Source organism: Oreochromis niloticus, linkage group LG14 (assembly GCF_001858045.2).
Source record: "Oreochromis niloticus isolate F11D_XX linkage group LG14, O_niloticus_UMD_NMBU, whole genome shotgun sequence".
Taxonomy (NCBI): Eukaryota; Metazoa; Chordata; class Actinopteri; order Cichliformes; family Cichlidae; genus Oreochromis; species Oreochromis niloticus.
Window position 1 is genome coordinate 25,867,681 of NC_031979.2, and position 27,120 is coordinate 25,894,800.

At 41.4% G+C, this 27,120-nt stretch overlaps 1 protein-coding gene across 2 annotated transcripts in view; it reads right to left on the reverse strand.

Moving 5' to 3' along the window:
- alcamb (activated leukocyte cell adhesion molecule b) overlaps positions 1 to 25,845 on the reverse strand; it is a 45,881-nt gene extending 20,036 nt beyond the window's left edge. For both annotated transcript variants that reach the window (XM_005459600.4, XM_005459599.4), the window contains exon 1: positions 25,514 to 25,845. In XM_005459600.4, the coding sequence (XP_005459657.1) occupies positions 25,514 to 25,574 (61 nt within the window). In that variant the 5' untranslated portion in view covers positions 25,575 to 25,845. The remainder of the gene's footprint in view (positions 1 to 25,513) is intronic.
- Positions 25,846 to 27,120: the final 1,275 nt, after the last annotated feature.

The following is a 27,120-nucleotide window of genomic DNA, read 5'->3' on the forward strand; positions in this document are numbered from 1 at the left end:
CACTAACTTATGAATAATCCAAGAACCAAAAGAGACATAATTCCAGTTCAGCCAGTGTTGTGTAAACACATAACAGGAAACCTGGCAAAGCATCAATTTTAAATTGTATCTTTGGGACTTTGTTACCAGCAGCCAGTCACAAAAACACATAGTTTGTTCCCATTTTGTTTTTTATGTGAATCTACGATAAATGCCAAACATAACACAGTTTGACACACATATGTTGGCAGTGCGTCCTTAAAATAACTGAGAAAACTGGACAGGTGACCAGTATCTGTCTTTAAGAAGGAAATCCAACAAGGACCCTGCACAGGATCTGGCCCTTCAGTTGATCAGTCTACTGCTCACTGAAGCCTCATCAGAAATGATGTCAGTGGAAGCGTAGCTGTCAAGAAGCCATTCTTAAGGAAGTGAAACGGGGCAAAAAGGCTGAGGTGTGCCAAATTACCCAAGAACTGGACTGAAAGTCAGTGGCAACAGGTCTGATGGAGTGACGAGTCCCACACTGAAATTTTTGGGAGGTGAGTGTGAGTGTTTACAGCCATCTGTAAAACACAGTGGAGGCTCTATCGCAGTTTGAAGCTGCATTTTTCAGCATGGCAATGATTCCTAACATACCGCCAATGTAGCAAAAGCATACCTGATAGATCAGTCATTGACTGGCCTCCCAGAACCTAGACTTCAACATTACTGAAGCAGTGAGGTATCATCTTAAAGAACTTACAAGAGAGTTCAGACAATGTTGAAAAATAAAGGCCATACAAAGTATTGACCTTTAAGCTCATTCGAATTGTACAAGCTGAGGTTTTGCCTCCATAGATGTACTGCATGAACATGCGTGTTTTTATATGTGTCAGTAAACTGCTGAACGTATTTCCCAGTTTCCTAGCAAAATGTAATGACTAAAAACATTAAATGAGGACACATTTCATGCCATGTGTTATATGGGACACAAGAACCAACGTACATTTCTTTAGCAGAAATTAATTCACAAAGAAAATCCCCATAACAGAAATAAACAAACACTAATTTGGGATAGTGCTGTGTAGAAAGTACTACTCCAAAAAAACTGCATTTTCTGTGTCAAGCTCATAAAAAAGTCGGTTTTGAAGGCTGCTTAAAAGATTCAGTATTTCTGGGATTTCAAACTAAAGCTATGGGCTAAAGTAAGACAGTATTCTAGTGCACGTCATTTGGTAGTTTTACAAAAAGCATTACAGACTTTTTAGTCTCGTCAACCACCCCAAAAAAACGTGTTTGCTCGTCTGAATTTGAATTTCACTGTACTTTTTTCTCTTTCTTACACTGGACATGAAAAATTAGCTGCTACTCTGGCAATGGTAACTCAAGTAAGAGACAGGCGAGTGACAGAGACAGGAGGCAGCACCGCAGGAGATACTTTTATGTTCCTGATTAAGGCGCCTCTATTCCCGAGAAGAGACAGGTGACGACAGCTCAGATATAAACTCACCAGGGAAATCAGCAACCTCCCCGCATTAGTCTCTATATCCCTGTTTTGCTACCTTACGCCCTCCTATTTGTGTGTGTGTGTGTTTGTGTGTGTCCCTTTGAGCTGCAACAACCAAAAGAAAACCGAGGCCCAAACTTATTAAGTGCTGAAAATGAGGATTGTGCACTGAATGGGGATCCCATGGCGCATGTCCACAAAGACTTGATGGCAAATAGCCTTGCTTCAGAAGCGGTTCAGTGTGAAGGGGCAGACAGAACCACTTCAACTGGATCAATAATACTCGAGGAAAGGCTAGATTCTTATAGTGAACGCCGTTTGCCTAAGGAGCAAGAAATCAAAGAAAACCTAACCTCCCGTGACATTCTGCCTCTCGTCCTTGTCTCTTCTTTAATAATTTAACAAGTGCTGAATTTTGATTAGCCATATTAAGAACCTCAAATGAGAGAGATCACTGGTTTAATAAGCTCAAACTCTCATTACTCGCTGTCGTGAAAAATTGCCGCAAATCTGTCACACGGAAAGGTGTCAGAAGGACCACCGGGGTCCCCAAAGAATCCTAGGAGATATCTGGTAATAAATGAGCTTTGCAGGCTGTTGTTTTGCCAACTCTTTCACTGAGTACACACGCTCAGCTCGTGCGTTACTGACTATGACAAGCACATGACTGTATTTAAATTCTGCTACAGTATCAGTTCACGCCGAGGAAACGTTCCAGACCAGCTAGCTGTAGAGAGATTTCTTAAAAAAAATAAAAAAAATACACAGCTACATCCTCACTATCTCCGTCTGTCTCTCTTGAGGGAAGGGGTGTAATCATGTCACTGATGGATAACTGACAGCACAGCTTGCACAACATCCCTCTCGCACAGTTCCTCTTTTTGTTGCAGGCTGAACCACCATTCCAAACGTCAACAATGCGTGCTCTATAATTTAGCTTTTTCGGTTTTTTTCTTCTTCGCTGTAATTGCCTGTCACTGTCTTTATAGCATAAAACTGAGAGCATCAGCTTCTATTTTCTTTCTTCTTTCTTTTTTTTTACCACACTGGCGTGAGCCCACTGGGAGAAAAAAATCCTTACATCCAAAGCTCTAGCCGCTTTAAGGCATGCATTTCTTTCCATTAGACTGACGGCATCTGACGTGTCATAAAGTCAATTGCTGATTTTTATTTTTGGACAGGTAAAAATTAGTCAGACATATTGTACTAACCTGAGATAATGTAATAAACTTAATTAATACATTCTTCACTGATGGATTTTTGCTTTACCTTGTCAAATAAAGGAGCTTTCTCTCAGAGCCTGCCTGTTTGCAACAAGTGCAGCACGTCTTGTCTAGTGTGGCTCTCACAGATCTAAAAGATGGACGTACCTGTCGTCGGATCCACATTCTTTCCTTTGAAATTCAGTTATATAGTTACAAGTTTGTGAGAAAACAAGGCTACTTCTCTCTTAAGAGAGAAGGTCTCCTTCACCAAAGCAAAAACGTACTCTAAATAATGAAGTCCAGCAATGATACATCCACTTCAGAGTTAACGCTGGCTAACAGCAGCTAACAGAAGCTAACACTGGCAAAAACACCAGTTTATTAACAGTATTGCTGTCATTGGTTAGAAGTGAGCTTCTCTTCAGATTCCTTTCATAAAGTTTTGACTAGGATGTACTGTAATTGTCAATACATTAACATTAAATTGGGAGCATGCCCATGTAACAGTTCCTAAATACGACCAGATAAAACTACTGGCCTGCGCTGCCGCTTTTTCAGCCTTTGAATTATTCTGTGTGAAAGGGTTGATGACCACATTTAGTCACAACTAGACATGTCAGAGCTCAAGGTTACACTTCAGGCCTTTAACATTTTAATGAAATCAGCAAAATCCAGACGTGCGTCTTACAAGAAAAAACAGCAAATTATTACAAATTACTACACCAAAGAACATTGTGGTACTTGTGCTTGATAAACGCCGGCAATTATTTATTGATTATCACACAAAGATTGCTGGATAATTGCTATTTTCCACAAGTAAGCAGCAGGTATGAATTTGTTGAAGCACTTTGGGTTCGACAAAAGCTGTAATATGAGAAATGAACGTTTGAGAGGTGAGGATTTAGAACCATTTTTCTCATTTATGAAGCACCATCTGTTTCAGGGCTCAGAAAGCTGCACAACACCCTAAAGATATGGCCCCGTGTCTCTTTGACCTTCAACGGCATAGAGGTCTTTCAGAGAAGAACCAATCTGGAAAAAAAGGGTCCATTTGTGGACAGAAAGACTCGGGACAAAGGTTTCATTTTCTGGCAATGTTCCCTAAAGGCTCTGTCTGCAGTTCAGCTGAACTAGGCCAGCCTAGTCTCTTTTGTTTTTAATAAGTGAGCCACTCTCTATGGATTCTTATCTACAAGTTCCATGAAAAACGTTGTCTAAAGTCTAACACATTTATTAGTTTTATGATGGAGAAGACTCTGCAATATTGTTTGATATTAATATGACACTGAATCGATGCATGGCCTTGCCTTAGGATGGGAAATTAGTCTCAAGAATAGCAGGCCAATTTATTTTCATGCTCGCTAGGCCATGTTCTCAGTGTAACGTTCAAAAATCACTTTGCAGACCCGTGTTGAAAAACTTCAGGTATCCACATCCAACATTCAGACAACTGCAAACCTGTCAAATTTTCAACTAGCTGATTATTTAATTAAACCCTTTAATTTATCTAGACTCTTCAAGTGTGAGTGTTCTTTTTCTCATCATATGTAACAGTCAGGTGAATATAATAGAAGTTCTGGATGACACATGCAGATTAAAGCCCTCACAGTTGACCACAAGAGACTGCAAAAGGTTGATTTTTTCCACTTTTATTTTAAACTTTTCATCTGCTAAACCAATTACGGATTGAAAAAATAATCAATAAAAAATCTTTGCACTACCCAGGCTGTGAGCTGTGCTACAGCACCCTCGACACCTCCAACAGGTGCAGCAAATTTCAGCCTTCTTAATGAATCTTTGAGAAACAGCGAAACCTGGCAGATCATCAGAATCACCAAGCTGCTTCTGCAGTACTCATGATGACAGCCCAAGTATGTTGGCTATTCGTTTGCTGACACGAGAGCATTAAGCCAACAACTGGATATTTATGACTTGATGAAATGTTTCAGGGTGAATTCTGAAAAGACACTTTTGGGAGTATCACTAATAAGTAAGACCAGTTTATTTCCTGTTCTGCCACCATACAGTCGCTGCAAACAGCACTGCGAGTGACAGCTGACGGTCAGACGTGTTAGCTTTGCTTGTGATTATGCCAGTGCATTTGTGTCGACTGTAGCATGCTTGTTATCACATCATCGCCACTTTCGTCAGGAAGGAACAGTGTTTTAGGTTGTTTTGCTGCTGCGGCGTCTTTGATTTGTTAGTAAGTTGCTGTTGATGGGTGCATTTTTATCATTGATGTCTACAATGTCCTTTGAGCTTCTCCACAGGTGCCTAGTTTATTTTCTGTATGTTGTCTGATGCTTATGCTTCAAAGATCAACATTTTTTTAGCATTAAGTATATGGAAAATTTTGCTGGTTCAAACTGGCGTGCTAAGACGTTCCAATTTCTTCTTTTGTCCAAAACGCACCAATTCAGTTTACAATACCACGACACAAAGAAGATGATTGGTGTAATTATTTTCTTGAAGACAGCTTTAATGATTCCATCGGCAATGTGTCACAGCACTCATCTAACGTTACCACATTTGTCAAAATAGTCGCGCATTTTCTGTTGGCCATCTAATGATCTAATCAAGTGATTATTTAGCTGTACATGTGACATTGTTGCTCAAAAAAAGAGGCTCTCATAAACCAGACTAAAATAAAAATAGATAAAAAAAACCCTCACATTTACCCAGCCACTGAGCAGAGCCATGTTTGTCACTTGAGGGCAAAATAAGCCTGTGCTCTGCTGAGGAGGAGGATGGACAGCAAATGGAGAATTATGTAGAGTGTGCAACACACGGTATTATTAGTCCGAGTCTATTAAGCCTAATGGCTCCCCTCCTTCACCTCAGCAGCATGGAAACATTTTTTGGGCCACTGTGCCCTAAAAACCAACAAAAGCACTAATGCTTGGCAAACAAAACAGCCGGTTGAAGAATTCATGATAAATCTGGAAATCTCTGCAGTGGATGGAGAGAGGTTTTTAAAACATAAGAATGCAAAGATGATGAGCTGCCCCGAATGCTTCAAGGCTCTGGCTCCTTTTTTATATTATTATCATCGTCATTATTCACATTACTGAAAAAAACCCCCAAAAAATGCAAAGTTCACCATCATGATTCATTATCTAGTGACATCAATGACTATTAGATAGAAAGATAAAGAAATGCAAGAGCGTTCGTTACACAAAACATCATCGAAATAAAGATTAAACTGTTCAAAGGTGACATACAGGTTTAACCTAAGCAAGTTCTGAAGTCTACTCCATCTGTGGTGTGCAAAAGATGAGAATGCAGCTTGGATTATGGAATATATTGGAATATTAAGTGTAGTGTGAAACTGGACTGTAAGCTATATTTCTCAGTCTTAAAAGGATAAATAACATAGTAGTTTATTGATAAAAGAACTATAGAAGCCTTCTAATCTTAGCAGCACTGCGATAATGGCACAGAACCACATCACAGGCTTAGAAGTTACAGCTTCTGAAAATAATACAGTCTATGGTCTGGAATTAATTCAGAAAGGTGACGGCCAGATATCACAGATCTATTAAGAGTTTGACAATTAACCTGAAAATGATAAGAGATCAGCCTTTTTGAAGCCGCAGCCTGCATGCCAACAGAGAACAACATCAGGTCACTGGCGGTGGCCAACTGTCATGGCTGTGTTTTGCAGGTGGATCTTTTGTCTCTTGGCCTGACGTGCTAACCTGATTTACACTCCTCTCCCGCCAGATATACAGCGTAGCTTCCACGGTGAAGAATATTTATTCTCTACAGAGACATATAGTCAGCTCTCTCTCTCCCCCTCAAGCAAAATAAACAATGTTCAGCTGCTGCTTCATGTGTGGTCAACAGACACCCACAGAACACAGCAGGCGGGAACGGGGCTAATGCATTGCCTGCAGTCTCACCTGTCGAGTCCCCATTGTTCCCTTATGACTAAAAATGCTGGCTCCATTTTCTCTGGTTTCAAATTTGTCCCGAGGAGGCCCCGGTACCTGTGCAGGCCTGCTGCTGAGGGATCAGGTTGCTGCCTCTGCCTCTCATCAGGGATTGAGGCGAGAGAACAAAGGATGAGACGAGGGCCCAAGAAGGAGGGAAAGATTTATTTTGTTTTCAGGTGTTTTAATCCACTTGTGTAATTAATGACTGGCTCCCTAAAGAAGCACCACGCTGCTGAAGAAAAACCTTTCATGTTATAGATGTCTGATCTTTTAAAGCTGCACAAAGAAGGTGATTGTAGCCACCTCTAACTCCTAATTTAATGCTTCAAATTAGCATTTGGTCTTTTTTGGAGCTGTGAGGAGAGAGTTGAACGCTAAATTAGAAGCTAACACAAGAAGCTACAAAGGGTTGTAAGTGCATACAAATACATACAAATAAAATACTGAAATTTGAGACTTTTCAATGGCTCGTTGGCCACACATGAAGCCATAATGCATGTCTTTTACTTGCATGAACAATGGTCTAGTGGTCCAACCCTGTGACTTCTATTAACCCTTTAAGACCTACCACAGAACCAAGTCCGCCAGAGCTTATATTATATTTTTACATGCTGTAGTGCCATTTTTGGGAGCATTTCAAGTTGCTATACATCAATACAACCATTATAGCCCACATTTTAATAATATGTATGCATTAAGTGCATAGTAAATACATAAATTGCCAAAAAGTGCAATAAACTACAAAAAAATTGAAAATCGTTTTTGTTTTTTTAACATATATTTCTAGTTAGAGAAATGTAAGAGGCTTATCTCTCAAAACTGTAAATACAAAAAAGTTGCACAAAATAGTTTCCCACCACAGGAAATTTATTTTGAGTGTCTTCATAGTTTTATTTTTAAAATACACCAATTTTTATATACTGCAGGAAAAACGAAAATAAATATTATAGTGCAAATTTGCAAAAAAGCAGCATATGCATCAAAATAAACTATTTCCAGCAGTGCAATATGAGTCCAAAGCATCCCAGAAACGACACAGAAAGTCATAAATTCAAACATAACATTTAAAAACACCAGTACAGGCTCATGAGGCCCTGATGGTAAAAAAAAAACTACATTTCCGCGAGAATGACGTCACTTCCGGTTTCGGGCAGGTCATGGCGGACATGCGAAAGTTCGGGCTGACGTCTATTCCAACCTAGGAAGTGCTATGAACAGCTGATCGGATCGGCAAAGCGTGTTTCTGGAATATTGTGTTTTTGTTGCTGCAAGCGCTTTTTATGCAGTTTTTGCAAAGCTATATGTGGAAGGAAACTGTGACCTAGGACAAGCTGATGGCATGAGATGTAAGTACAACTCCTCCGGTTTCATATGCAAAAAAAATTATTGTGGTTGCAGTGCTACCGGGATTTAAAAATAGTTACCCAAAACAGAGCGTGCCCGCTCCGACCGGTTTTAAAGGGTTAACCGAGGTAACCAGCTATAGTCACCTGTGTGGCATCCAGCTGTCAGGCAAAGGACGATGGAAACTTTAACCCTTATTATAAAAGTTACCACCCCACTTTGCTCCACCATGAATAGCTTCAAAAGATCAAAACAGCGTTTTTGTGTGTCCCATGCTGTAAAAACTCTTGATATAAAGTTGTGAGCATTGACTCGCTTCTGGTGCGAGTCTCAAGTGGCCGTTTGAGGAACTGCTCATTTTTTTTAGCCCTGGAGTTGCAGCTAACAGCCAACACTCTTTATTTACAGATTTTATTAGTTTGGAGATTTGGTTGTTGCTTGCTCTTCGAATTGACTCTAAGTGGGCGGGAGTCAGCTGGAGAAAGATGACGCCAAATATTTACACACAAACAGGTTTGAGCAAGCTTTAAATGAAAATGTCACACATGCTACATCTGCTGTCCTGATGATTCAGCTCTAATTGCTAAACTCCAAAAACATTTGTCTTTTTAATCATTTCAGTCAATCAATCATGAAATGTTATATTACCAGCAGTAACCGAGTGGAAAAAAAAAATTGCATTGTGGAAGTTAATTTAAGAGTGCCACCTTCTGGGTAAACACTACACGAGTTGTATCATGTCTTGCTTGCTCATGCTTCCTACAATTCCCGGAATACCTGTTGATAATCCTCAGAGAACAGGTGCAAACACTCTGCACCAGCTGTGGGTTATTCGTGTAGGTGGAACGAATAGCAGCGTGAGCACCGAAATAATTAGCCCAGAGGACGACACAAGTCCTGCTCCACATCTCAAAACACAGGTTGCCTTGTGACTGCATTGCATTCTGGTCCATTAAGGACAATTGTTTTCACTCTGTTTCACTCTGTTTAACTAATGAAGACGGTGTGTGATTGTGAGGGAGTGGAAAAAGGGAGCATATTTCCTGTTGATGTCTCAGACAACAAAAGTTTTCCATTAAATCATTAAATTAAAGTGAGTGCGGTGGAAAACGCACGGTGTGTTGTCACAGTCTGTGTTTGACCTGTGATCCAGTTAATGAGAAAAACATAGAACTGAGCAGCAAAACAGACAAAAGACAGCCAGAACCAAGTGCACGATGTCGTGAGTTCTGCACAATATAAGCACATATATTACAGCACAAATCAGACTTTTTGCATCATTATTAATCAACTATTGAGCTTTGAAGCTGGTTGATGAGAGACGTAAAGATTTACACCATACAAAGAAAAAACTAAACATGAGGAAACTGCAGCACATTCTTGCATTTTTCCCTTTGATTAGTCAGTGAGTTTAATATCAGAATCTAAAAGAGAAGCATTGTCATATATTTAAATTAATTATGGTCAAGTTACTCTAAAATGCCGTCTCATTCCAGCAGCAATGACAGCACAATCAAAGCAGACGATCCAGCTTTGATTTAGCTTAAATTGCTCTCCTAACCTTCAGTGAAGACCTATAACAAAACTAATATCTGAGTTACAAAAAGAGAGAGTTCTTGTTGGTACTGGGAGTTGAAAGACACATAAATGTTTCCAGAAGGCTCAAAGACATTATGAAGGAAAACATAGGCACCTTTTTATATAGCATATCTGTGACACACGACTCCCATTATTGGCAGTGTCAGAGTCATTTTTCTCTGAGCGAGGCAGATTGCAAAGATAAAAGCACATTACAAGAGTGGTGATTATCACTCTAAATGACTTGCCATAAGGTTGCCTAGAAATTGATCTTGTGGCGTGATCGTTAGTCTTTGAAATGTTCTCCTCTACACACTCGACCACACGAGCGTCCGTAAAAACCTCTTAAAAAATGTCATAAATTGCGTCAGCAGACGAGCTGCATGGGTGCGGGGAGTGCTCTTAAGACTGCAGCGGGCTCGAGCGAACGGGTGGTAAGTGCACTCAGAAATCACATCCATTATGTTGTGAATTATGTATTTGAGGGGCGCAGGCCACGGGACCCGAGGGGAGAAGTGGTTGTGAGTTGCCTGCAGGCAGACTTGGGGCAGATCAGAAGAGAGCTCACTGTCCTGACTCCAAACATCCGCCATCAACTCCCATTAATGACGTACCATTAAAGGCAACATTAGGCCATTAACAAAGCACGGCCTCAACGCTTGCTACTTATCCATTAACCCCTCCTAATGCAACTTGGTGCCTAACATTTTGGCAATGACTTCATTCTTCTGTTTCCGGAAGAGCTTACATTAGCTCACCCAAGGGTCTGGCTTTGTGAATGAACAGACTGGACTTTTTATGTTCCCCGTCAGCAGGAGACACTATCAGAAGCCCTAATGGATCGCCAAGTCTCGACCCTGTCACGATGACCGTGTTTCTCAGGCAAGAAGTTTAAAAACTCCATCACCGTGAGGATATTAAAGTCCTCCACCACACAACCTCTCTCCTCTCTCTGCTCTCAAAGTCATTTTCCTAAAAATAGACACGGCCTGCAAGCAAGTTTGCCGGACAAAAGGGATTATCGTATCATTTCTACCCATTAAAATGGAAAACTGGCCATTTCCAACCTGAATCTGTCTGCCATACAGATAAAGCTTATTTTAATTAGGGTTGTGACATGTGGAAATGATCGCACAACACCTTGAAGGCATTTGAAGAGGCGTAGGGTTAAAGTGAAGCATAAAAAAAAAGAAAAGAAATGTGTTTAAACACATTTAAGACTCAAAAATGAACTGTTCCTCCAGTGAAGTTCAACATTCAGTTTCTCATTTAAAAACACAGCAGAAATGACTTGTGAGGTAAATGTAAGAGTTTATTTCAAATGTTGCTTTTGTGTAGTGCGCAGCAAGGCTGAAGCCTGTTAACTCTCAATCCAGGCAGTTCAGACGTGTGATTAGAAACTAGTCATTCAATTTTAATTATTTCTGAGCCATTTAAATGTGATAACATTCTCATATGCCAAGGAGCCTTCAAACTTCATTAAACTGAAGGATCCTACAAGCATTATTGAATTTGTCCTGCTCGCTCATGCCTAATGATGAGCTTGCATCCACATGCAACAACTCTGCTCCTAATCACACAGGCTTTGAATTTAAGTTGGCTAATCGTGCACTTGCTGAAACGCTAATAAGAGTCCTTCTATTTTATTGGCCTAAAGTTGCGCTTCATTTCAAATCCAGAGACTTTTTTAAAATCTCTTGTTGCTTGCCAGTTGTTGGTCCCTTCCGTGCTGAAACACATGGTAGTTTTACAAGTGAAACCCATGCATGGTAAAGAATCCCACATTTGTGCTGTGGCTAAGTAGTAGAAATAACATGAGAGGCAACATATGTCCCGAAAACACCATCTGCAGCTCTGATTTGCTCTCCTACTTCATAATTTTGGATTTCAGCAACTCCTGCTACACTCCTGAATCTATCGCAGCTGTGATAACAGGTATCTGATCACATGGTTCTTACGGTTTCATGCTGTTTCGCCTGCATTTGAGATGAGGCCTGGATAAGCGGACGTGGTTTCTCCGAGGGTAGGACTTGCTTTTGGAAAACTTTATTTTTAGCACATGTAATTAAAATTACAGCCCTTCTTCCCCTCTAGCGCTCACAGGAAAGTATAATCAGCCCAATTAAGGCTTCAAAATATAGTCACACGGATAATTAAATAAATGTTTACAGTCTAATAAAACAAATTTAAGGTTTAAAGGGGTGAAGTGATGGAGGCAGCAGTGAGTAGCTCTTCACATTAATGGGTAGAGCGAGCTTTGAATTTACTGACAAGTCTGAACTGATATCTGCAAATCTAAGCACAAGGAATGAATCCTCAAATTCTTAAAACGTCCTCGATTTTTCACCCCTTCCCAGTGAGAGGTGTTAACAGGGAGCTTTAAAATATTCCCGACACATTCAAAACAACCTTCTTGACATCAAAGTGCTCGTCGTTTCACCAGGTCTCTTCAAGAGGTATCACATCAGACAGGAGGTATCAGTTTTTTTTGCATACTGGCCATAAACCTGCCAGCTTCGCTCGCCTCAAGCAACTGAGCCAACTAGAGCAGGACTGACTTGTAGGGTAAGTGTCTGCTGTCTGGACTGGAGGCAGAACATCATTTGTAATCAGTTTTATTAATAGCATAAAAAGGTCCTCTGGAGTCACAGCATGCTGCAACGGAGGGGGAAGAAAGGGAAGCCAGGCTGGTTCTGGGACGGGTGGCCAATTGAGTGAGTTCAACTAAAGAAGTAAATAGTTGACAATTTTGATAGGCAAGTCACTGTCTGTGTCATTAGTCAAGTTAAAATCTGCTTTCAGCATGGAAGTTTAAGGACTTGCTGCTTTCCTCAGTTTTATGTAAATGTAAATCGAATATCTTTGGTGGAGAAACACGCAATCTAAAGATGTCACCTTGAGCTCTGGAAATGGCAGTTTTTAACATTTTCTTCAATCTTATTAATCAAAAAAAAAGGAAAATTCACAGAACATCTTGTAGTGATGTGACATTTTCTAACAGTCACTTAGCCCTGGCCAAGGCTTAAATCAGGACTACAACTACTGCTCATTGTTACAATCAAATTACACTTTTTAAATTAGATTTCTTATTATAACAATTGTTTTGTCCATGAAATGTCAAAAAAAATCAACATTTTACTATAATATGAAAGAAAAGGGAGCACTGGTATTAAATATGAATTATCAAAGTAGATCGTTTTTAAATTTCTGCCAGTCAGCTAAGTCAATTCACAACTTCCCTCTGTTTTGTTTCGCTGTGAATAAATATCCTTTTGGCTTTGGAGTGTTGGCTCATCGAACAAAAACAGCGTTTTGGGCTCTGGGAGCATGTGAGGTTCTTTTGCCCATTGCGACGCATATTAATGATGACAATCACCAATGCAGTTCTCACTGATACTCATGCTCAGCAAATTACATATGCAAACCGACATAGCCCAACTGGAGGGTCAAGACTGAAACATCCACTGAGTCATCAGACTAAAAGCATCCTCATTCTAGTAATTAATTCAGTGAATTATGATCTTTTTTTATTATTATTTTGAATTATTACCCCAGCTGGCAGCTTCAGATTCCACTATTTACACAACTGCAATCAGCTTTTGTTCAAGTACCCGCCTGCCTGACTGCCTGTCCCACAAGTGCTCCCTCTCCTCTAAAAGCGGCCCCACCCAGTCCCAGCCCCCACACCTCCCTGAGCAGGAAATCCTTTGAACATTTGTAGCCCATTGATCCTGCGGGAGCAGTTGTGTTTACTATTATGCCATCTGTATGACCATATTACAGTTTCAGGTGGTGCCTGAGGATACCAATCAAACCTGCTGCCACAACACACCCCTCTTGAAGCATCCTGGCAACAAACCACACACAGCCTCTCATGGGAGCAGTGGAAATAAAAAAAGAAAAAAAAGAAGAGGGGAGGCAAATCAGGCCAGGAATCATACCTTTTCTACGTGGGTAAACAAGAATGCATCCACTTATCGATCTTAAAGTGCCTCATTAGATGCTGCATGAGGCATGGCCTAATATTTTCCCAACTCAAAATGGATGATGAATGGAAATATGTGCAGTGCTTTTATTATTGCATGAATTTAATTCACGCCACCTACTTTGCCGTATCAATAATGTATGTCTTGTTACGCTGTAAACAACAGAAAATATTAACAGGTAGGTATTTCCATTTGTTCGGCAGATGGTTTTTGTAGCTTTCATCTCCGGTAATTGCCGCGGTAAGGCTGATACTTTTATATTAGTTGGGCAAAGAGTCGTGTATGCTGTTGTGCACTCATAATGACAGAACTGACCTTCTAACCCTTCACTGTGAAACAGAGCAAGCAGTGTTCCCCATTCCAATGAGCCAAACAGCCTGGTTGGTATTAAGAGTGCATGACGGTTTCAAATTGTGTCCTGCTTCAGCTTTTGACTCTAGGGGGGTCGTAAAGCCTCTGCTGGCTAAATAGAGCGGAGAGCAGTGGGAGGAATACATGGAATGCAGATAATACATACAAAGGATTATGTACCTGCTTGCACATCAAGTCTGTGTGGTTTCACGTTTAATACCCCTGGACCAACGTCCACTTTGATGGAGGACTGTGAAAGGCTGGAGATTAGCAATATATGCAAAAAATTCACCTACATCCAAAATGCATTTTATCTTTTGTCCACGCAAGGTCACCATTAGTGTTATACTTCTTTTTTGTTGTTGTCTAAAGACACATAAAACTGTCACAACAGGCCAAATCTGGTTCTTTTGTTTGTGCCTTTTGTTTCTATGAGATGAGATAACCGCTCTTAGTTGATGTAATTCAGTATATGTCACAGTCATCTTGGTTACAAAGGACCTTTAAGGCATAATAATTTCATTAGCGGTGGCTATTACATTTTCTTCTTCCATCATGACATGAGGAGAAGCTATACATCAAGCTAAGTGCTTTTAACCATCCACCCTATGGTTGCAGTGCTTCCCACCCAACCTCACTCTGTTTCTTGTCCTGTGCGGTACATCCCAAACAAGCGCATAAAAAAGCCCTGCAGATCTGTCAGATAGTGAGATGTACTGGCAGCAGCGAGACATCCCGCTTCACAAAAAAAACCTGTCAATAAGCAAAAATGTGCCAACAACTCTTCTGCTACTGAAAGGTGTTCAAAATATGAGCAATGTGGCCTGAAGAGCTCATGAACAAAAGTCTCCATGGGAATGTTGTGCACAGACTATCCCCCTTCAAGCAAAGTGAGTCAACACACTGTTCAGAAAGTCCTCCAAAGCCATGTGCTGCTTCTGCTTCACGGCCAGACAAAAACAAGGTCTCGGGGGTGAAGGCTTCCCTTGAAGTCCAAAAAATGATTTAAAACTGAACAAAAACACCGGGCTTGTCTGTAGGTTGCTTCACCATTCAGTCCTGATATATAGAGAAGGCTGCTGACTTTCACCATCTAATGTCAAACATACACGATATCTTTGTCAAATACATTTTGTGTTACATATTCTAACAAGCCCTAACCCTACTGGCCTCTTACACATCAGGGTGTCTGCCGCCCAATATGCACCAATCTAAACTGTTGTTTGCATAACATGATGCAGGAAGACAATTCAGAAAAGGTGTTGTGAAATATGCAGTCTTTACAATACTGCAGCACATGTAGCAGAGTATCATGACAGCTGGTGTAGAAGCAAGGGGTACCTCTATAAAGACCTGCTAAGTGGTTTATGAAATATGCACAATGTAAAAAAGATAATAACCTGTGAACCTGTCTTTTGTCCTCTTCAATATATAGTAACTTCTACTGCAATTATATACATACTGTATGTATAAAGAATACCCATGCAGGCAGTGATTACTTCCTAAAGCTCAGTACTTGCATTGGTCCCAATGAACAAGTATCAGTAACGCTATTAGGTGGCTTGAACTTTTGATGGCACCATCTTCTCCAATGGACCAATATGCAAATGTTCTATCTAATAAGGTCCTAAAGCAAATATATTTTGACTTTTGACTGAGCAGGAAATGGGAAATTACTCATACACTATATGGACAAAAATACTGGGCTCCCTACACAGTACACCTGCAGAAGCTGCTCAGCCGTGGAAACCCATGCCACCAAGCTCGCGGTTTTTGATGTTAATGCCAGAAGAAGTCAGCAGAGCGCTGGCGCCTTTTACGCGCCATGTGGCTCAGCACCACTTTGTGCCTGAGTTGCTGTGGTTCCTAAATGCTTCCATTTAGCAGTGATACCACTTAATATCTAGGGGGGGAAGAGATTTCACAAACTGACTGGTGGTGGCATCTTATTACAGTACAATCGTTGAATTCAGTAAGCTCTTTCGAATGACTCAATCTTATAAATGATTGCAGAGGCAGACTGCACGGCCGGGTGCTTGATTTTATACACCTGTGGCTATGAGGCTAAAAACACAAAACAATTAAAAGATTAAGTGCAGCCCAATGCTTTTGTGCATGTAGTGTCTCTTTGGTGAATCCTTTCCTTTCTATAATGCGCCGACATCAGCAAAGGGTGTTGACAAGTATATAAAGAACTATTATTTGTGCTAAACACCTGCTGGTATTGTTACTACAAGCATCGACGTATGTTGATGTATTTGGGCCAAAGCACTGCTAAGCTTCGTAAAGACTGACAAAAAGAAAAGGCCTTTACTGTCTTCAGTTGTTGGTAATATAAAGAACATGCATATTAGGCGATGAAATGACCTGTGACGCGAAAATGCATTACACAAGAGACATCACAAAAAGAAATATAGCCATTCAACCATGATATCTATACAAATGCTGCCCCAAGGAGAAAGGTAACAAAGTTGTCCAATTATTAGAAACCCACTGGGAAATATTGTATTCTGAACCAATATGCCTGTAAAAACAAACTCTGGCTGTGATGTTGTCTTGGTTTAGCGCATCCATAGGTGGTGGCTCTGTTTATAAATCAGCATGCTCTGGCAAGCCCTTCACAATAAGACAATCAATCCTGAGATTTTCATGAAAAGGAGTCGAAAATCCATTAGGCTTCAACCAAAACATCCCAAACCTACATTTATAGCTTTTATTTTCAGCTCTCAATTTTTTATTTTTTTATTAATTTTTTTGCTGTTTGACCCTGAACATTTAAATGAAATCTTGGCATCATTATAAGAGGAAATGATGTGTTATCTCTTCTATAGCTTCTACTTGTATGAGGGAGGACAGGAATGGCAGGGTAATGGATTCTGGCTTCTTCATTATTCAAAATTACACACTTCAAAGCTCATTTAGCAACATCCTCATTCTAGTCTAGCCAGCAATAGCAGTAATGCAATTTTTTTATGTGACAAGGGCCAGTGTTAACAAGCTAATAGTGAGTTTACTATTAAATATCCCCGCTGTTTTCCATTGTGACCACTTTACAGCAAAGCCACAGTAAGATTAAAAGTGATACATGCAGAGAATTTTGCATTTAGAGGATAAGTCAAGTCAATTATATGTATTTAAACTGCACCAGTGGGATATTTAATGCTTTGAAATTCTCTCCAGGAACACAAGGCTACTTGACCTCTTAAGTCGTCCCATTAGAAAATTAAGTACTGCATCCAATTACCAGACAAGCATCTCTTCACCTTCCTCGTAAGGTCTGGCAGCAGAACAGCCGAATACTTAACAGCAAAGCAGAGCATTTTATCACGAAGCATCTAACACATCAACAAGTCATGCATCAGCCAAAGCATCGCTTGAGGGGTAGCTGCCACGCAAAAACCCACCACTTGACTCCTCTGAATAAAAATTGAAGCTGAATGCGAGGAAACATTGCTGCAATTGCAGATGCATTAACAAAAAAACAGTTTTGAGTAACATACTGTAATCTGGTGTGAGGATTACAGTTCTTCTAACTTTTTCCAGGCAGCTGCACATTAGGAGATGCATGCCCAGGGGTCCAAACACAAGTCTCAACTGAAACACATACTAGAATGAAAGAAGGCCTCAACTTCAGAAGGGAAATCACAACATCCTCACTTCATGGACTGATTTATGTTTTAGGATTTCCCTTTATTTTATCTTTTTTTATATATATAATTCAGCATATAATTTCAGTAAACAGTTTTAAATGTTTATCTTTCATGTTTAGCTAATTACTTCAGTTTGTCTAATTACTTTTCAAGTGTTAAACTGCCTCAGGTTTCAGTTTGCTTATTGTAGTGGCAACCTTGATGTGTATTTGACAAACCAGAGTAACATTAAAAGGATTTCTGAATCTTTGTGCATTGGAACTTTTCTCATCAAGCATACGTTAGTTCTCAGACACTACAAAGCAGCAGTTCTCGATATCAGCTTATCTACATACCAGTCCGCATAAGGATGTGGTTAAGCTGATACCATTCAAAAATAGAATTGGTTAACTCTTCTAAGAGGTGCTGTTTGAGTTGCTGTTGCCTGTCCAGTGTTGCTACACCTCTGCAAACTGCTTTTCAACCCTTTTTCATACCAGATCCTCCGTTCAAGGTGGTTCTGACTTAATCAGTGTCGTATCTGTTATCTACTCCACATATGCAGGTGGAAAGGAGAGGAGGTCCCAGAACAGTGCCAGGATGGTTGCCGAGTAGCCTAGTAACATTACTATGAAATATAATGTTATTTGCATTAACATTAGCTAACAATACTGTCTCAGAATAACGTAAGAACGATAATACTTTGGATCTTTTCGAACGAACAAATCTGGATGCTGGTATTTGCCTGTTTTGCTAAATTGGAAGTATTTATTTGTTGGGTATGAAAAACATGTTAGCATCGTATGTATGTTTTTACTTTTACTATCACCCAACTCTTACTGGGTCACCTAGTCACCTTCTTCTGTGTGTAGTTTTTCCTGTGCTTGTGGCCATCCGTCTTCTTCAGCATACAAGGACAGTGTACCTATGCTGCCCCCTTCAGCTCTAGAAGAATTGCAGCCTTGGTATGTGTACTGCCTGCAGTACCTACAGTACTTATGATACTTATGGTAACATCTCCTAATATGGTTGTTCCATATTATATCATCTGCGATAATATTGGTATATATTGGTATATATTTTTTACATGATATAAAAATGTCTTATTGCTATAGCATTATGTGTTTATGTTTCTTAGGGTGCACAACAAGGAGATGAGCCCAGGCATGTCTGAGAGTGAGAGGGATGTGTCTGCTGCTGTTGAGCACAGTGCTTTCCAAAAAATGTGCGAAAAATGTTCTGGTTAAACGTGGAAACAACAAACCTGTTTCACCTCTCCAGGCAAAAACACATTATCAAGGGCAAACCAGTCTATAAAGGCGGGGATACTAGCGACCCAAAACTAAACAAATAACTCCACCGAGTGTCACCGGAGCACTCATTGTACTGCTTCAGTGACACTACATGAGACTGCTCCACTGCTCTTCCTGTGAGAGGAAAAGCAATCAGTGGATTGAAATTACTGATGCGTTGACACGGTGGAAAAGCAGCTGGTTACAAAGGTCAGCCTAAGATTATTATATGACACTATTGTATGGGTCCTGGTGAGTTACAAGGTTAAATTACTTTAGTCATTGTTAAACAAAAGTATTAAGAGGTTATTTTATACTTTTACTGAAAATTTCCAGAGAAACACTACCAAGGCTACATTTGACTCATGCTGTGTCACTGGATGTTGTTGCTATTTCACAATTATTGTGCTATATTGCTGCTGCTGCTGCTGGCACCTTGTTTTAGTAAATTCACACTTTGAATTAGGCAGTTAATAACAGGATCCCTCGCAAAAGAAGGATGAAAAATAATCCCCATTTACTTACAGTTATTAAACATTTACAGCATTTCTTCTCTATATCATCATAAGTATTTTTCCTGAAATATCGTGATATAAGTTTGAGCCTGTATCGGCCACCACTAACCCCTATGAAATAGTGCAAGCTGAAATCCTCCAAAGAATATCTTTACAGAGACACCGACCATTTTTTAGAACAACCTGAAAATTCTTTCATTTAAAGACTAAGGTACTCATCTTAGAAGCACGTATTACACTGTTATAAAATGTTCATGGCAGTCATCAGCGTATTGACTCATTGGTGACTCAGAAAGATCCGCCATTCGTTTAATTTTTCCCGTTGTTTGATATTAAACACTGTCAGAATGATGGGCTTTTAATACCAATCACGGATATGCTGTTGCTATCCTCTGTGAAAGGAAGTCGTCCCTGAATGGGAACTCCTGTCTCCTTACAAGTTCAGCCATAGCAGCATGTAATCAAAGATAGCTTCAGGCACTGCAGACTGCTGCTGCAGTCTATGAAGGGAGGATGGTGGACATCAGCACAACACAAAGAAACAGCTTTTAAGATGGCGAGAATGTGAATACTGAGGTCAAACGCAGACAAAACCTCCCTGTTGCGTCCCAAGGGTGGAACGTAACCGGGAGCAGTGCAATGTTTCATGAATGAAAAACTGCTAAACAGTGTCGGAATGAATAGAGTAACTTCTCAGTATTGCAAAAGAGCTTTGGAGCCAACAGAGGGTGATTCAGAAATGAATGGGAAGACAAAACTCTGTGTCATTTTATTAGTGGCCCGAGGCTTGGAATGAATGTTTCACCTTTAGCACAAAAGCTGTGTCAACCTGCCTGGCTCCCTTGAACCACAGACAAAGAAAAAATATAGGTTTGATATAACAGAAGCCTTCTATCTTGCTCAGTGTCTCTTGTACATATATAAAGAAGCAATGAGGTTTTTATGAGAGTGCAGGCATAAATATCAGAGGTCTGACCCCCTTTTAAGGGCAGGAGGGACATCCTGCTACTGGTAGCCCCCATGTGGTGAGACTCTCCTGTCAGTGGTCTTGTGGCTTTGTCTTTCTTTTACCTACCTACAGGATAAATTTGAATAAGGAAAAAGTAGCCCATTAAATGTAATCTACAAAAAAACAAAGGCCACATAAGCAGCCACCATGTGGCTTCCCATATACATGTGTCCCTTTGTGGTATTCCTAAAACTGAGGTCAGCTCATTAACATCACAGTTAATGGAAGAGGGGGTGCCACTCAAAGAATTCATTAAAACAGAGCAATAACTCTAATGGAGGATTTGAACAAAGATCCAGGCCCTGTTAAAGATGGGTGTGGCCACAGGCTTTTCAATTGGAGGGGAGACGCTCCCCCCAGTCAGGTTGCACATGTGAAGCGCCGGGACCGACAGCAGCGACTCTGTGCCCTCTCTGAGGGGTGTGTGCTGTTCCATATTAATGACAAAGACAGCAGCGGGAGCAAGAAGTCGCTATCATACACTCATTTGTTTAAAAAGAGCCAGCGTCACAATACAGTCAGTGGGAGACCACAGGAATCCAGTGAAAGCTGGGGGATGCGTCAATGACAAAAGACCGAAACAACCTCACTTTTTGTCCCCGAACCAAGGACCGACCAATCTCAGGGTGCCGCTCCTCGTTCACCAAAACCACGAGTGGCTTCGTGCACATCAATGGGGGTTTTCCTGCATAAATAAGGAAGAAGCAACACTGCATTGCACAGTTATCGCTCTCTCATGTTGTTAAGTCTTCCTTTATAGCTGAAACAATGGAACTGTGGTGCCTCTTCTCAGATAACAAATAAACCATTATTTAAACGACAGTGACAAACAAGAGAAAGGGGGGGAAATGAGACATTAATCTGTCTGGTAAAGTATCATAAAGACTCCTCTCACTTTATTTTATTCAGTGTAAGCATGCGAGTTGTAAAGCGGAATGTATAAAAAGTCAATAAAGTGCTAAATTTAAACAATTTTCTGAACCTGAGCAGTTAATTGAAACAAGAAATGGACAACTGAAAAGGCAATTTTGGCTGAGATTATAAAAATGGAATATATCGCACACTCAGGCTCTGAAAGTAGGGCAAGCCAATCACCAAAGTGTAATTAAGATTCACTTGCTGCTGTTTTACTGATAATCCCGTGTGTAAAACTGTCACAGGCGAACAAAAGACCTTTTTCCTCATTGAGTCATTGCCTGAGAGTGATTACTTCTGCCACCCAAGTCCTTTCATTTTCTCAAGGCAAAGCCACTCATACATCTCCCAGCTTGGTTAGTCCAGCAGAGAGGGAATTGCTCTCTCTGACATGTAGGAAGCTCAGCATGTTCACGCACTCGCCCATATTTCTCGACGCTGTCGCGCTACATCTAATCTGAAGGTGAAGTTTGGTTTGGCAATGACATTTTAGAAGGAATTAAAAATATTGCAAAAATCTTTAAGTGAATAATAGGACTGCAATTTGAAAAGTTATCATTAAGCTTAGAGATGGGAACAAGCTGTTCTTGCGGTAACTGTACACACAAACAGGAATCATAAAAAGACCACCCCCCTTCCTCCCCACACTCCTCCACCTGTTCAGTGTCCTGCTGGGGGCCGAGAGAAACAAGAGTGTGGTTGGAGTGCGCCTGTGTGTGTGTGTGGGTGTGGGTGTGCACCGCTGCAACCCTCTGCGTGAGGGGGGCAGAGCAGACAAAGACCAAAAAGAAATTAGTATTACACTGTTTCTATCGAACTGTACTACATTAGAAATACAAATAGCCAAGCTCTTTTTTGCACCACTGAGCACTAAAGCTCTCGGTGTACTGTATGTGGGCAGGCCCAATGCACCACGCCATATGGTAAAGATGCACATTTGTCATAAGCATCGTTTCTCTGGGGACAAGCTAATGCACCGGCCTGGTTTCTTAGAAACTGTAGCATCCAAAGCCTTTTTTTTTCTCCCTCTCACAGAAGTAGAGCAGGTTAATGATCGCCTTTTATGTGAGCTTTCCTAGTTTAAGATTTGCAATGAAACCCTGCTCTTTGCTCTTTCGTGCCGCATCAAAGACTCTAACAGCTTTAATTTCATCGTAACCCCGGGTTATTTTAAGTTTCACGCAAAACTTCCATCTTTATTTTTAGTTATTTTGGAATTTAAAACGTTGTTTAAAAAGTTGTGACTGCTTATTCCAGCGAGGTCCTCACATCCCTGCTATAAAGTCCTGGTGCCAGGAGCGCTGTTAGGAATTCTGCACCCCCCGTTGGGAAGTGACACTGGCCTCTCCACCATAATGCTGCTCTAATTTACAGTATGACCTCGCCTGTCTAAACGGCCCTCTCTTGTTTGAGGAGCCCTTTTGTTTTGTTTTTTCCCCCTCCTCTCCATCAGCAGCAGCAGCTCTGCCTGCTGCTCAAACTTCCACTTCTTATTCTGATCGAGACCGAGGAGCACATGATGCACACAAACAAGCGCACAGAAACCTAAGTCTCTTGTGTGAACATCTGTCTCTTTCTTATATCTCACTTGCTTTGTGCTTCTTGGGTGAGTAATAGCATCTGCTTCACTTCATACTCAATAAAATGGTCTTTTTCATCCGAAACACAAGAGCACTAACTGTGTGATACCAGAAAAGATTCCACTTCACACTTTCACTCCACACATACGACTGAGAGTCCTACACAGCCTTTTGAGAGACATTATGAGCCGCCAAATACGGGTTAAGCATCCAGCAGGATAATAACTTGTATAGATATCGCTTTTGGGACTATTTGAAGCATTCCTATTATAATAAGTGAGATATATTATGGATGAATGGAAGGTTTGCTCCCTTTATTGGCTTAAGATGTTGCCAGTCAGATTACTCCTATTTGGTGGACCAAATTAGGCATTTAAATTTAGCAGATTGTCTTCCTTTCCCATGCGTTTGCTCTACTTTGATTACAGAATGGGATTAGGTTCTCTACATTTGCAAAAACGTGGCCATTTCCAGATTTTGATCAACAAATGGCTCAGCCACTCGAAGAGATTAGGCCTCAAATTGACAGCAAGTGAAGTGCAGATGCTGGATTTCTATTCAAAGCCATGATTCGCTTGAGTTGTCGTCCTTCCCTTCAATGCATCTGAATTTTGCATGAAGGAATACAATACTTTCCAAGTCACAAAGAAATCTCTTTTCAAAGGAGAAACTACCACAAGCAGTCTTCAAACATCGAGAGGAAGCTGCCTATAAACAAGATGAGACGTGCACAAGTGCCCAAATGAACACTTGTACAAAATCTTACATGTAACTCAAACATACAATTAAAGCTGCTTTCTTTTTTTTTCTTTCCTTAGGAATTAACATCAAAACGTTCAGGAGACAAGTCCTGACACAACCTAGTTAGAGATGAAAGAAAGGAGAGCGAACCCATCTCCGGTGAAATTGGGTGACCCCTTCACCCCCTCACCCATCCCTCAACAGATTAGTCCATTAGCAAAAAAAAGGGGAGAGCCCCACTTGCCTGACAAGTAATACCAGCTGTGGCACGGAGCACTGTCTGTCTGTTCAGGAGGGGAGGTGAGGAGGGTGGCGGCGGTGGTGGTGGGGGAAGGGTGGAGACAAGGCGGTGAACAAAAAACAGATGCATCTTTCTGGAATATTTGTTCCAGGACTAATTCAGGACTCTCTCTCCCCCCCTTCTGTTGTGTCTGGTAGCAGCCATGGCTCGGCCTTCAGCGAAGCAAATATAATAAAACACAGGCTTGTTTTTTCATTACAAGTATTGATGCAGTTTTTATTGCAAATCCAAAACTCAATAAACACCTTCAGGCAGATTCTGCTCGCACTGAGCAAATTGGCAAGAGAAAACCGGACAAGTTTCGCTTCACCTTTTGCCCTCTCTTCTTCTCGCCAACTGTGGTCTAAGCAAACGCACATGTTTTCACCATCACTTGAGGCCACATGTGTAAATACACAGCAGCGTGGACAACCGTAAAGTCTGCCCTCATTACCCACTCAGAGCACTCTCCTCCAGTGCTCTGAGCGCACGGCACTGCAGCGGCACCGCCGTGCAAAAACACTTTAAAAAGCCCATTCGTTTCCTCTCAAACAAACCACCTGAGCTTGACTGATAGGTGCTGCATGGTGTTAATTTACAACAACAGGCGCCACCGTTGTGTGACGAGGTGAAGGGGAGCAGGGTGATATGAGCCACTCCGCCCCTTTCCTACCCAAGGAAGCACTTGAAAGCCTATGGATTTGCCTATGGCCTGGCTGAGTGACACCAACACATGGCGCTGCTACCTGTTGGCGTGACAGAGGAGACTGTATGGAAATCTACAGGCACACTACATACCACGCCCAACATCAAGAGCACGTTTTCAAAAAAAGAATGATCCTTTGCCATGGTTTCATCACCATGAGCGAGGGAATAGCAAAATCATGAAAATCCAGCTTAAAAAAAAAACACTGAAAGCACAACAGCTGCACTGAAATCACACAGAAAGTTCCAAATTTCTCTGCTAAAACTTAATCACTTGTGCAAACCATTACAACTGCCCACATCCCAGTGTAATTACTAGGAGCCTGTCAGAAGTGCTTCCCTCCACCTAACAGACAGCCCATAATTAAAATAAATCATACAGGATGTGAGCCAGCATCATTCTGCTCAGCAGCCCGTGTTAACAGAACACACACACACGCACGCACATAAAAAAATGAGACATGGTGGTGGTTATGACATCATGGCTTGAGCACATGTTAACACTGGGTGAGAATGACCACCTCACAATGGGCAGTTTATAGAGAAGAAAAGTCACTTTTAAAGACATGAGCTGCATGCGGAGGACAGTTTTACCTCGAGGTGAGGAGTTTTAGGAAACTACTTAGTAATTAATTTTTTTAAACAGATTACATACTTAAGTTATTCATAATTTAACACAATGGAGAGAGGTGGTCACGAAGTTTGTGGCTCATAGGAAGCCCATTTAGTTTCTTTTCTTAAAGAAAGGGGACGTGTTAGTAGCCTGGTGAATCACATGCTGCTACATAAAACTGTACTGCAGGCTACTAACTTATAACTACGAAACACCCACATTCCTTTTTCCTTCTCTCTCCGGAAATGTGATCGATAACCCCGGGCTGAAGTTTTGGAGGCACCTGCGTGCGGCAGGTACGGGACTTTCCCCTCGTACCTGCGGCTTCCAGCGCCACAGCTGCCCGCTCGGTGAGACAATAGCTTACCTTGGCTGAGAAGCGCGACGAGGAGGACGGCAGACGCGCAGCCGGCGGACAACAAGTGCATCCTTGCGAGTTTCACAGATCCTCAGTGGGCTCTTCCAGAGGTTTGTTTAAAAAACACACACAGTTTGGTTTGAGTTTTTTTGTTTTGTTTTTGGTGGATTGGTTTAAATCGTCCTCGGGAGCCTGGTGCTGCACAGCCGCAGTTTCACTTCAGTTCTTTTTGGCTCTTCTTCCAGCGTGGCATGTGCTCGCCAACTCGCGCTCGCGTCAGTTCTGGTAGAACAGGTAATTGTGAGGGGCTCGCGGACGAGCGCGAGGGCGGGGGATACAGTCTGCAGCTCCGCCCCCGAGATACCCCCCATCCCCTCTCCCCCTTTCCACCCACTCCACCTTCCCCTCCTGAGCCAACCACCCTCCCACCACCACTTCCTCCCTTCCCCTCCAGCAACATCCTCCCTCCCCTCCTCCTCTTCCTCCTCCTCATTCACCTCCTCCCACACACAAGTGCACCCCACCCCAGCTCTTTCTTTAAGACCCCCTCATGTCTCCCCTTGCACCACCACCCCACCCCTCTCCCTCACCCTCCTTCTCTCATCTGAAACTCCTATTTCCCTCAAACCCTCCCACCCATTCTCTCTCTTTCCAACAGTCACCACCATCCTGACTGCACACACACACACTCACACACACACACACACACACACACACACACACACACACACACACACACAAAGGGAACCCTTCAGTCAAGCAGCACCTCAGACTTTTTCAAAAAGTACACAAACACCCCACCTGCATTTTAAACTCACCCAGCTTTCAACTTATGTATTATTTAGCAGTTTATTAGGAGTGGGCTGTTTTCTCAGCGAATCAATCAGTCAACCAGTCGGTTTATCAAACATGAGAAATGCCAAGGTGACATTTTCACTTGTTCTAGTTTTGGTCCAATCAGTGGATCCAAAACAGTTTACGGTGAATCAAAAGCTTAATGGGGAAGAAGATGGGGACGGGGGAAAGCTGCCGTTTTCTGCTTTTAAACGACTGATCTGTCGCCTGATACTTGCAAATGAGTTTTATTTTGATACTCGCCCATTTATTTTAGCTGTCACTTATCACAAAAATAATCATTAAAAAAAGTTTTTTAATGTTTTCATTGTTCTGGATCAACTGAACAAGCACATTCCTCTTGTCAAAAATATAACCTGTCATTATTAAATATGCAAAGCTGCTTTTTTAGATCATTTTCTGTTGTTTGTTTTTATTTTTAATTGACAGCAGTGACATTTGATGAGCTCATCACAGCGAGGAATCTGAATGCTCACGGCAGCTTGAACGTACAGCCATCATATTACTGCCTCCAAGTAAGATATCCATAAGAAATGCACTAAGAGTCTGAAAAGATGGAAAATGCCAGAATCTCAAAGTTGCACTTTAACAGAGTGCTTGAGTACTTGTTACTTTCTCCCTTTTGCTGCATCCAACATGAACTTTCACACACTTAGAGATGCACACGCACACATGCTGAGGTATATTTTCAATCAGCCCCCGCCTTAGACTTGTTTCATGCAGAAAACACCACAGAGCGTCACACAGCTTTGTGCCTCACA